Source organism: Erpetoichthys calabaricus, chromosome 4 (genome assembly GCF_900747795.2).
Source record: "Erpetoichthys calabaricus chromosome 4, fErpCal1.3, whole genome shotgun sequence".
Classification (NCBI taxonomy): domain Eukaryota; kingdom Metazoa; phylum Chordata; class Cladistia; order Polypteriformes; family Polypteridae; genus Erpetoichthys; species Erpetoichthys calabaricus.
In genome coordinates this window covers 319,680,220-319,693,531 of record NC_041397.2, presented here as the reverse complement: position 1 = coordinate 319,693,531, position 13,312 = coordinate 319,680,220, and the positions used below count along the sequence as shown (strand labels likewise).

Genomic DNA, 13,312 nt, shown 5'->3' with positions numbered 1-13,312 from the left:
AAGGTAAAGGCCTTCACCAGATTGTTGCCAGGTGAAGTTCTACTGGCATTCGCCAAACCAAGCAGACTGTCAGATGGTGAAGCGTAATTCATCACTCCATAGAATGTCTTTCCACTGTCCAGAGTTCAGTGGTGGTGGACTTTACACCACTCTAGCTGGCATTTTTAGTATTACCAAAGATTTAATGAAGCTCAAAACAAACACATCTTATGCTGATGATGATTCCAAAGACAGTTTGGAAGTCAGTAGTGAGTGCTGCACCTGAGGATGGATGACTTTGATGTGCTTCAACACTCGATGCTCACAGGTCTTCAGTGTCTTATCACTTTGCACCTGAGCTGCTGTTGTTCTCCCAGACGTTTCCACTTCACACTAACAGCATTTACAGCTGACCAGGACATAAATATGACAACATGACTTATTGGTAATGTTGCATCCTATGACAACGCTATGATGAGAGTCACAAGCTCTTCTGTACGCCCCATTCTATAGCCAGTGCTTGTCTATGGAGATTAGGAGATTATGGGGCTGTGTGGACCTGCTAGCAATGGGGTGACTGAAATGGCTAATAGCTAACTAACTAATCACAAGGAAGGTCCACATACCTTTGACCATGCAATGTATCAAGAAAGAGTTGTGAGTCCAAATCCAGAATATTGTGTCACAGGTGTGGAATCCATATCCAACACATGACATAACAACAGAAGAAAAAGTTCAGAGAAGAGTGACGAGAATGGACTGTAGGGTTTGAGCTGTGAAGAAATGCTAAAGGATTGGAATCTCATCATGTACTGTATAAAGGATAGAGACATGAGGAGGTGACCTGACAGAGGTGTCTAAAGATATGAGGAGAGTTGGTGTCATCTTTAATTAGATGTTATCTATTAAAATGGAGTTGGTTAAGAAAAATATTAATTCAAAGAAAAGGAGACTGTGAAACATGGAACAAGTTATCCTGTTGTGAATATAGAAGCAACATCTCATAGACTTTGTATGTATTAGAAATATGAGGTGAACATGAAAAGATGGTCTTAATTAGGCTGAATGGATTCATCTTAGTATGTTGTACAAAGATCTCTAAATGTTCTCAGGTCCCATAAACTCCAATAAAGTGTTGCCTCACCTGCAAGAAGTGAATGTTGTCCTTGGTCTCTGAAAGCTCCTTCAGCTCAGAGTCTTTCCTCTTCAGCTCTTCAATCTCCTCCTCCAGGCGCTCCATGACTCCTTCAGCCTTCTCCTTTTCTTTCTTCTCTTGTTCCCTGATCCTCTCAATCAATCTCCTGTGGTTTTCTTCAATGCAGTGAATCAGATCATTGAAGCTCTTCTCGTGTTCTTCCACTTCTTTTTCCACAGAGATCTGATTGGATGGAAAAAGACACTGAATTGAGTCATCAATCAGGAATTACTATTCACAAAACACTTTTGTTGGTATTTAGATACTGGCATCACATCTGTGGTGGATTATGATTTTCGACCCAAATAGGCCTGGAGTAATAAGAAATTGTCTCCCAGGGCAGTATGTTCTCTCAGTATGGCGGATAGGAGCATCCCAATGCCAGTGCTCCCTTTTGGGTTCCCACAGTTCTCTATGTGATACGTAGTTTGAACAGCAAGCCACGTTGAGGTCAGTTATAGCTGCTAGAGTGACCTATTGTAGGACAGCTCAATGTACTTTGAGGACTCTGTCAGACCCAGACGTGTTTTTGGGGTACACCTGTCACCTCCCTGGTATACTCCAGAGCTTAACTTTAAAAGAGATGAGAGTGGAGTAGAACAACACTCACCTGGAGCAGAAGAGGAGAGGAGAAGAAGAAAATATGTGGGTATTGTGAGGAACAGCTTATGTGTTAGGATGTAACTGTGTGAAAGTAAAAGAGTCTAAATGGCCCACAGCATTGTGTGTAGTAGTTGTGTTCTGGTTTGGCGGGCAAGTCAACCCTCTTGGCTAGTGTGTCAAACCTGAGAGGTGGAGATACGAAACATGAATACCTAGTTGTTGGTCTGGGGAATCTTATTTCATTTAATATCACAAACACTTTGTTTATTTACCTTTCCACATTTGTTTTGTCATTGTAAACCTCAAGAGTTTTCAGTCTTTATATCCTAGATTGATTCATTTGTATTTAACTCCTTAACTTCTTGTTCTTAATGATAACTCAACCATTGCAAGCATGGCTCATATGAAGATGCATCCTCCATAACAGAATAACATGTAGTCTAATTTTTTAACACAGGCTAACTGTATATTATTATTATTATTATTATTATTATTATTATTATTATTATTATTATTATTATTATTGTTATTGTTGTTGTTGTTGTTGTTGTTGTTGTTGTTGTACATTCTACAGGGACACCATCAAGAGAATTTTAATCAGTTGCCTCATTGTCTGTTTTGGGAAATGCAGTGTCTCTGACCTACAACAGTGAACAATGCAGAAAAAATTGTTGGGGCCACTCTGCCCTCCATTGAAGACATCTTTTTAAGATAGATAGATAGATAGATAGATAGATAGATAGATAGATAGATAGATAGATAGATAGATAGATAGATAGATAGATAGATAGATAGATAGATAGATAGATAGATAGATACTTTATTAATCCCAATGGGAAATTCACATTCTTCAGCAGCAGCATACTGATACAATAAATAACATTAAATTAAAGAATGATAATAATGCAGGTGAAAAACAGACAATAACTATGTATATGATAGGAGCCTGCTGAGCGCCCTTCGCTCTGCCACAGATGTCAGACTGTCCAGCTCCATGCCAACAATAGAGCCTGCCTTCCTCAACAGTTTGTCCAGGCATGAGGCATCTTTCCTCTTAATGCTGCCTTCCCAGCACACCACCGCGTAGAAGAGGGCGCTCGCCACAACTGTCTGATAGAACATCTGCAGCATCTTATTGCAGATGTTGAAGGACGCCAGCCTTCTAAGGTAGTATAACCGGCTCCGTCCTTTCTTGCACAGCGCATCAGTATTAGCAGTCCAGTATAATTTATCATCCAGCTGCACTCCCAGATATTTATAGGTCTGCATTATAGGTCTTCTCCTTTTAAGGTGTTGTATCTGAAACAGTATTGTGAAGGCCTGCTCTAACCCCTTCCAACTTATGTCATGTAAAACGTACCCTAGCATCTGCATGTGTGGAGGTGAGTATAGTGTCAGACTGTCTGAAACACTATTGACTAAAACGTGAAATGCCATGAAGGACACAATAAAATATCTCGTCTGCTTTTCCCTCTCCCTGATATGAAGTGATATGAAGTGTTGTCGTAATTTCACTCACCTTCATCTGTTCCATCGCCCTCCTCGTCTCCTTCAGTTTCTCTTCTCTGTCCTCAAGTTTCCTCCTGATGTCACTCAGTGTCGCCCCCAGCTGTTTCTGTTTAGACACACAAGAACACACTCAGCTTCTCAACTGCAGTACAGTAACTTAATCCACACACAAAAATTACTTCTAAAACTACATTTGCACATTGCAGGACACAGATATCCCAATTTAATTTTATGAAAACTTACTCTGCTTCTAAAGATAATAGAACCTCTGGACAAGCAGGTAATATAAGGGAATAAATTACATTTAGAAAATGACTAAACAGTAAATTTAGTGTATGACGAGATCTGCTCGTTTCATGAATGAAATTGCTGAATGTCCATGTAGAAAAGTGTAACACGTTATTTATAATTTCGCTTTGTTTTAGTTATGCACTTCCCCAAAACAGGTTGATCCTTGTAAATAGTTAGTAGTATGCCGATTGTATAATATGTTGTAGTACGGGCGTTAATTAGCGTTACACCTCACAACCTGCATGCATCACATTTCTTGGCTCTGCCCCCAGAATCGCGGTGGACGCTGTTGGGGTCGGTGGTGTTTTCAGCTCTCCCTAAGCTTTTTCTGATTTTTTATTTTATTTATTTTGTATTAATGATTTGTAATTGATTTAATTAATTATTTAATAGGCATAGGGGAGAAGCCGCTTATGTGACGCCCTACTCTCTTTTTTTCCTTTTTGTTTTTAGAAAGGTATCCATCCATCCATTTTCCAACCCGCTGAATCCGAACACAGGGTCACGGGGGTCTGCTGGAGCCAATCCCAGCCAACACAGGGCACAAGGCAGGAAACAATCCCGGGCAGGGTGCCAACCCACCGCAGGACACACACAAACACACCCACACACCAAGCACACACTAGGGCCAATTTAGAATCGCCAATCCACCTAACCTGCATGTCTTTGGACTGTGGGAGGAAACTGGAGCGCCCAGAGGAAACCCACGCAGACACGGGGAGAACATGCAAACTCCACGCAGGGAGGACCCGGGAATCGAACCCAGGTCCCCAGATCTCCCAACTGCGAGGCAGCAGCGCTACCCACTGCGCCACCGTGCCGCCCTTTTAGAAAGATATGCTACTCTATTTTCTTTTTGTTTGTTAAGAATATGTGATTATAAAGTTAGGATATGTTTTTATTGTATAAATCTATGTATATTGTAAATGGTTCTCTCTGGAAAATTTGAGTAATTTTTTTGTAAATAGTTTTGTATGCAATGTGTTTATTGTGTAAATAAAAGGCGAGAAGCGCGGTGGATGCTGTTGGGTCATAGGGAAGAAGCCGCTTATGTGATGCCCTATTTTCTTTTTTTTTTCCTTTTTTTTGGAAAGGAAAATAAAAACTTTTGTTTCAATCCTTCGTGCCTCTTACTTGACGGTCATTTACACGGTGCACAGAAAGGCAGATTACAGTCGGTTACATCTACACAATTCAGCTTTCACTTTCTTTGTGTGTAGTTCAGACATGTTGACAGATTATTTCTAACAACCCTAAACATGCTTGCTGCAATAAACAAAATAATAGTTTATTTATAACATAAGGATAATAGAAGATGGTTGTATGTAAGTATATACAGATGAAGGACAACGCTGAACAACACAAATCACAAATCTATGCCAGCTTAGTTTGATATTTATCTCTGCTGCAGATAAAGGCACAGCACTTGCCAGTTGAAATTCCTTAATTATTATTGATGGAGTTACCCAGGAACCCTCATTCATTCAGGACCAGCTTTTAAATGTTCTCATCACAGTTCTGGTCTTTCAGAAGATTGGGTGGATTGGTTCTTAGGTACTTCTCAAGTCTCTAGAGCCAGCACTGTGATGGTGGTGCTGATTTGTTCACAGATTCTCTGCACTCACTTATTGCTCCACTGTGCATGTGTGTGTGCGTGTGTGTGTGTGTGCGTGCGTGTGTGTGTGTGTACATGTGAAGTGTTGCTCTGAACTAATACAAGCCTGGTTTAGTTTTCCCACTGAAGAGAAATGTCTAACATCTAATGCTCCTTCTCACAGGTTCTTACTTTCATTTACAGTAACACCAAAAACCAGAGTCTCCCTATTGGCTTGATCTTAACTACCAAGTTACAGTCAGAAGTGCTCAGAATCAAAGTAGGTATGGTGTGGTTCCTGCAGATGCCAGGTTGAGGTGATGCTTTCTTCAGATTGCTGTAGAATCGGTGCAAAGTCTCTCTGGTATTCATTTAGGATGTTTCCCTCTATCTATATCTATCTATCTTCTCACAAATTGTGGCTATGGGTTGTACTGCAGTTCACCAAGATTGAGCTTTCACACGCACTGGTCCTCTTTGGCTAGCATAAAAATGACAACTGCTGGAAAGTGGGTGATCACTTGATTCTATTCTTTAGCATGACTATCATGTTCATCTATGACTAGTTTACTGTGCACTTTGTTTTCATAAGCACGGGCTGTACTGTATGTGGGATCAATGTCCAGCTCTGTTACAGATGGTCTTCCTACCCTTACAGCTAAACACTAGGTTACCCTTCAGACCAAAAGTACTTGCCCCAGCTTTGTTACAGTCACACCCAAGGCAATAATTGTCCTCCTACAAAGCAGATGCGAAGCCCAGATAGAGACAAGCAGAAAGCACAGTTGCAATATATATGGTATAAAGTAAGGAGTGGACATTTTGTCGTAGGTTTACTTGGGTGAACATAAGCCCAACCTTTTGACTGATAATTGGTGCAAAGTTTTGTCTGTCAAGGTTGTCAATAGTTGAGTTTTGGCTCTTTGTTCATCGACTAAGTATAACAAACAGTGCCACACTGAGACATTGCTGGATGTCATTTGCCTGTGATTGATCAGTCTGATCAGATGATACTTAAAAACGCATTTCAGGGAAAGACTTGTGGCCTCATGTATTCACACTAAAACATGGCATACAGGCAAAAGTGGAAATGTGTGTATGCACAAAACTGTGCGTAAGCCAACTTCAACGCACTTCAGCTCCATAAATCCCGGTCAGTGTGAAAAATAATGCATGAGCACACACCTGTTGTCCCACCCCAACTCCTCCTATAATTTTACATATTTTATTATATACAGTAAATCACTATAAATATCACCTTCAGTTGATCGTTTGGTTAAAAGACAATGGCAAAAGCACGTGAAAAAAAGAATTTCAGTAAATGCGAAGTGGAGGCAAGGAAAAACATATTATTTGTTGACTTAAGCAGTGGAGCAGCAAAAAAGCAACAAAACGAAGTTGATCGAGTGATATAGAGTGGCGGGGAAATTTGAAAGTTCAAATTCAGAAAGTCGCCCAGTGCCAGAAAAAAAAAATAAAGTGGTCACACATCAAAGTCGCCGTGAAGAGGCGAGTTGTAGCCCACCTTCAGAGTATCATACAGAAGTGTATTAGGGTACAGAGAAGAAAAAAAATAGGGAGACAATGAAAAAAGGGTCAATATGTCCACTTTAATCTTGCAGTTTATTTTGTCATTAAAGTAGAACATCATAAACTTCATCTTAAAATCAATGTGTAATTTAGTAGAGTTTCTCAAATCCCATCATAACTAAAGTAGTACGTTAAAAGCTGTGTATTCTATGTGTTCTTCTATGTGCTCTATGTGTGTGAATCACTACGTGCTTCTTAAACGGGCTTTCTCTTCGTCCGACAGGACACAGAATCCATTACATTTGTGATATTACAGCTATCTGAATAATTTAAATACTAAGATGTATAATTAATTATCGTTTTCATCATGAAATGAATTAAAGCATGTTATTAAACATGAGGGCATGTTGGCGCAGCGGTAGCAACGAGCTGGCGCCCTGTCCAGAGATTGTTCCTGCCTCTCACAAGATGCTTGCTGGGATGTGTGAGACCCTCGATGCAATAATTTATTGCAGCGGTACTGTCTCTGTCAAACATACTAACCCCCAATTCCTGTCTTTCCTTTTCTTTCTCAAAGTAACCAATCACCACACAATAAGCTCTATAATAAACGTCAAACCATCTGTAAGCTTAGAATACCTTTTCTTCAAAACTTTTAAAGAACAGTGAAATATCTTCATAGTACATGTATAATAATTCCATCCATCTGTCAATCCTGGGTCGCGCCAATCCAAGTAAGCATACAGCACGAGGCAGGAACGATCCCTAAATGGGGTGCCAGCTCAACACTACCACTGTCCACCGTGTCCATACTTTCAATTATTAACATTATACATTATTTAAATGAAGTTAAAATATATCTGTATAATATAATATACATACTTTAATGCATTTCATCATAAAAATGATATCAAGAGCTCCAAGAAGATAGTGTCTAGAACTCTAAATTGAATTAGAAGCCAGTTGTCATCATATCCAAATACGCACTCTCTTCTATTGAATTGAATTCTTCTATTGTAATTGTATGGTAGAATGAGATTCAATATGCAAATCCTTCATAAACTTATTTTCCTATAAAATGATAAAATAACAATAATAATACAATAAAAACAATTAAAAATATACAATGTGAAAGCATAAGTACAATATACATGTACTGTACATATAGTGCAGATAGTGCAAATGGTTCATGAAGTGGCTCAGGTTGTGCAATATTACAACTGTAGTGCAAGTTTACAGTGAGGTCATTGTAATTCTAAGTACAAACAGTGCTACAAGTAGCACTTGATGGACTGATTGAGTGCGTTTACAGCTCTTGGGATGAAACTGTTTCTGAACCGCGAGATCCCTACAAGAAAGGCTCTGAAGCGTTTGCCATAAGGAAGAAGTTCAAATAGACTGTGCATGGCTGAGGCATTCCGATAATTCTCTGCACTCTCAAAACAATCCACCCTAGAGCTTTCTGATCAGCTGCTGTAGATCTTTGATTCCAATCTCAGACATAGAGGGTGAAAAATACTCTGAGTGGTGAACTGAGAGTAATAACACTAAAGCAGCTGTGATATTTGGAAAAGTCTGGCCATTCAGTGTTACAGGTTTATTGCAATCAGGTGCCTTAAATTTATAAATTATGTGCAGTTAATTTCAGTGTATTTGATAAAGCCACATCAGGGATGTGAAACTAAAAAAAGAAAGGGAAACCACACAGAAACAGTAGCACTTCCTTGACGCTGGTGCTGCCAGTTTGCAAAACCGAGCAGAAATACGTGTAAGCAATGGACTGAGCTGCAGTGAGAATGTGTGCAGCTTAATGCTAAGTTTAGTTTTTATACATTGCACTATTTATACATGAGGCCACTGGTGAGGAGAACTGGCATCTGAGCTGAAGTTAAACGTCAGTGAAAAAGGACTTGGCAGCGGCAGCTTAAGATAAAGACTTGTGTGCCAAAACGTAAGTACTGTCAGTCTGTCCTATAGCTGGATGTCTCTCAGGAACTGATTTCTGTAAAAGAAATCAAATCCAATAGAAAATATAAAAGGACCAATAAGTAAAATCAGATCCTTCACTGTGATGCATGTATTAGTCACCTGATTGATATTAAACTGAAAAATATAAGAGCAGTCCATAAACATAATTGCTTCTGTAATTGTTGCTTGGTAAACATTTGCACATATGTAAAAATTGTCATTATATTGAGGACATTTGTGTCTACTTACTGAGCCCTGTCATAGGCAGTCTGACACTATTCCTTTATGTGAAATAACTCACCAAAAGGTTTTACATTCCTTAATAAATCAGAAAATGTCAGCCAAGGAAGTGGTCTTGAACAATTTTATGTGATGAATGGCAAATGGCTTCTCAAACAGGAGGTGACTACACCCCATCTGAGGCGCTCAGATATTAAACAGAATCAGGCAGATTTGTGGCACTTCATTATTAGAAAGACTGACACAAGAGTCTGCTCCAGCAACAAACAGCCTCATTTGGTGTGAGGCCTCCTTGGACATGCGGACGGGTTCTTGACTAAATGTTCTGGAGTTACTGTAAGTCGTGTCCTTGTTAGAACTATTGGTGAGGGCAGGCTGGCAGTTATGCAGAAAAAATGCAAAGAGTGTGGAGCTAAGAGTAGGGGAAAATAAATAGATTGGTCTTATCAGAAGTGCTGTCTGTTCTACATAACAGTCCAAGCAAAAATGGGGAGATCTGAAAGTTTAATGCAGCCTAAGATTTGTACACTCAAAAAATACTGAATGAATCTGAGATATGAGTATACTGAATGAACTTAATTTTAATATTAACATAGGTGGTTTAAAATGACATCTTTAGCAAGCTGTTCACATGCCAAATTGTTAAAGATCAGAGTGCATCTCACAACCAGATGGAATTCGATCCTTCTCCCACTTGGACAGAGGCAGTGGTGCAGTAAGAATTATGTTTCTGGACTTCTCTAGTGCCTTCAACACCATCCAACCTCTGCTCCTTAGGGACAAGCAGACAGAGATGGGAGTAGATTCATACCTGGTGGCATGGATCGTGGACTATCTTATAGACAGACCTCAGTATGTGCGTCTCGGGAACTACAGGTCTGACATTGTGGTCAGAAACACAGGAGAGCCACAGGGGACTGTACTTTCTCCGGTCCTGTTCAGCCTATATACATTGGAGTTACAATACAACTCGGAGTCCTGCCACGTGCATAAGTTGACTGATGACACTGCTATCGTGGGCTGCATCAGGAGTGGGCAGGAGGAGGAGTACAGGAACCTAATCAAGGACTTTGTTAAATGGTGCGACTCAAACCACCTACACCTGAACACCAGCAAAACCAAGGAGCTGGTGGTGGATTTTAGGGGAACCAGACCCCTCATGGACCCCGTGATCATCAGAGGTGACTGTGTGCCGAGGGTGCAGACCTATAAATACCTGGGAGTGCAGCTGAATGATAAATTGGACTGGACTGCCAATACTGATGCTCTGTGCAAGAGAGGACAGAGCCGACTATACTTGCTTAGAAGGCTGGCGTCCTTCAACATCTGCAATAAGATGCTGCAGATGTACTATCAGACGGTTGTGGCGAGCGACCTCTTCTACGCGGTGGTATGCTAGGGAGGCAGCTTTAAGAAGAAAGACGCCTCACACCTGGACAAACTGGTGAGGAAGGCAGGCTCTATTGTAGCTATGGAGCTGGACAGTTTGACATCCGTGGCAGAGAGATGGGCGCTGAGCAGACTCCTATCAATTATGGAGAATCCACTGCATCCACTGAACAGGATCATCTCCAGACAGAGGAGCAGCTTCAGCGATGGACTGCTGTCACCTTCCTGCTCCACTGACAGACTGAGGAGATCGTTCCTCCCCCACACTATGTGACTCTTCAATTCCACCGGGGGGGTAAATGTTAACATTATACAAAGATATTGTCTGTCTGTATACCTGTTTTTTTATCACTCTTTAATTTAATATTGTTCTTTATCAGTATGCTGCTGCTGGAGTATGGGAATTTCCCCTTGAGATTAATAAAGTATCTATCTATCTATCTATCTATCTATCTATCTATCTATCTATCTATCTATCTATCTATCTATCTATCTATCTATCTATCTATCTATCTATCTATCTATCTATCTATCTATCTATCTATCTATCATCACTCAGGGTGTTGACATTCAGAATGTCCTGACTGCTCCACTAAAAGAAATGATCTCTAGTCACTAATTAAGTGCATGATTATTTATTTTTTATTAATTAAAATTGGAATATTTATACAGCAATCCTACTTCAAAGTTTATGTATATTGTAAGAATCCATCCATCCATTATCCAACCCGCTATATCCTAACTACAGGATCACGGGGGTCTGCTGGAGCCAATCCCAGCCAGCACAGGGCGCAAGGCAGGAAACAAACCCCGGGCAGGGCGCCAGCCCACCGCAGATATTGTAAGAATCGTAGACTTAATTCTGGAGTACAATATAGATTAGTTCACCCCTGAGTATCATATGTCTCTTAAAAAGGCCATAGAAAAATCAGAGATAAACTCAAATTCTTTAAAATGCACAAAAATGGCAAAGGCAAGCAAACAGTTACAGCACTACAGACTGTCTTAATTTGTTGGGTAAAAGCTGTAGCGTTGAATTATCTGGACAACATGGCAAGGCAACAGTACACTTACACTAGCCAACTGTAGCATCACCTTGTTAAGATTTCTAATCACTAATTACTTATTAATTAAAATGAGAACATCTGTACAGCAATACTACATAAACATTTTAGAAAAAAGAAACTATTGTCTGCGGTGGGCTGGCACCCTGCCTGGGGTTTGTTTCCTGCCTTGTGCCCTGTGTTGGCTGGGATTGGCTCCAGCAGACCCCCGTGACCCTGTAGTTAGGATATACTATAGCGGGTGGGATAATGGATGGATTGAACCTATTGAAAGAATCTTAGACTTGTTCTGGATTGCTCTACAGTTCTGCTGACATGTGACAATAATGTGCCTCTTAAAAAGACCTGAGATCAGCCAAGTTAAACTGAAATTTGTTAAAAACGCACAAAGTGCAAGCAAGCAGCTAAACGCACTTCCTGTCTATGTGGCGGCACTACAGACTGTCTCAGTTCATCTGGTAAAAGTTTGGTGTATTGAATTATTTTTGGAAAACGCCATCTAAATGTAGCATCACCTTGCTAAGAATAGTTGCTGTCATGTTAGATACTTCAGAAAGTCGCACTGCTGCCAGGGGCCACATCCAGACTGGGGGCCGTAGTTTGACCACCATTACCTTAACAGATTAGAGCACAAAGGCACTCAGCTCAGTTGAATGAGGGGTCACAATGCGCACTTGAATGTATGTAAGTAATGCTGGGTATCCCATCCTGGGCTGTTTCATGTTTTGTACCCTGCTTCACCTGATTAGGCTCCATCTTCTTCCTATCCTGTACTTAAAAAATCAGGTTTATAAGATGGATGGATACATTTATCTGTCACAGTACCTTTGCAAATATCTTGATACTTGTTATCCGTTTTGTTATTTTGAATTCTAAAATTCACTCACCTCTTTTACTTCTCTTTCCATCTCCAGCTCCACCATTTCATGACTTTTATGTCCAGTCACCACACACATCATGCAGATACACGAATCATCAGTTTTGCAAAATATTTCCAGACTTTTCTGATGTTTTGCACAGAGTTTCTCCTTTAGATTTCCATCAGGATCGATCAGCTTGTGATGCTTCCAGGCAAGTCCTTCATAGTGAGGCTGCAGGTGAGTTTGACAGAAGGAGGCCATGCACATTAGACATGAATTCACCGCTCGGAACTTCTTCCCAATACAGAAGTCACACTCCACATCTCCAGGGCCGGCATAATTTTCAGATGGAGAAGGAGGACTGATTTCTGTCTTCTTTAATTTCTTGATGACTTCATTCAGCAGAGTGTTTCTTTGCAGAGCGGGCCTCGTGGTGAAGGTTTCTCTGCACTGAGGACAGCTGCACTCTTCCTTCTGATCCCAGCAGTCCGTCAGGCACTTCAGACAGAAACTGTGACCACAATGCAGTGACACGGGGTCACTCAGGGTGTCCAGACAGATAGAGCAGGTGAACTCGTCCTGTGATACAAACAGCTGGGCTTCAGCCATCGTCGGTCTGAGGAGAGACAGGCAGAGAGAGTCAGTCAGACAAACAAGGAGGTGACTTTTGAAGAAACGAAAGTGAAAGTTTGTCTGAGCTTAGTGGGGAGGAGGAAGAAGAGAAACCTGAGAGAACAAACAGAGAGAACATCTGAGGAGACACTGAGGGTGAACAGTTAATGTGAGACAGGAGCCCAGGGAGTGAAGATCATGGACTTCAGATATGAGGCACAGTAAAGGAAGGAATGACATGTCTCAAGGTGTCTGTTAAAAGTTTCATTCACTTCAGTATCTCCTGTTTATTTATTTACTAGTCGTCCCCCTAACCCTAACCTTAAGCCTAACCCCACCCGGCTCCCTACTCTTGACATCATGCTTCTCGGATTAGCACGAATATATCACTCCTGCAAGCAAACTATGATTCTTAGCACAATGAGAAAAGTTGCAAAATCAACTGGAATGTTCCAGCAAATTCTAGAAAAAAGTCAGA

At 40.7% G+C, this 13,312-nt stretch overlaps 1 protein-coding gene across 11 annotated transcripts in view; it reads right to left on the bottom strand.

The window, feature by feature from the left end:
- The window catches only part of LOC114641130 (tripartite motif-containing protein 16-like protein), a 353,855-nt gene extending 340,952 nt beyond the window's left edge, over positions 1-12,903 (bottom strand). For 4 of the 11 annotated variants that reach the window (XM_051925855.1, XM_051925858.1, XM_051925857.1 and 1 more), the window contains exons 1-3: positions 12,250-12,902; positions 3,297-3,392; positions 1,124-1,357 (exon numbers count right to left, since the gene is read on the bottom strand). In XM_051925855.1, the coding sequence (XP_051781815.1) occupies positions 1,124-1,357; positions 3,297-3,392; positions 12,250-12,831 (912 nt within the window). In that variant the 5' untranslated portion in view covers positions 12,832-12,902. Of the gene's footprint in view, positions 1-1,123; positions 1,358-3,296; positions 3,393-12,249 lie in introns of all 11 variants that reach the window. The other 7 variants (XM_051925863.1, XM_051925862.1, XM_051925861.1 and 4 more) reach the window with 3 other exon arrangements.
- Positions 12,904-13,312: the final 409 nt, after the last annotated feature.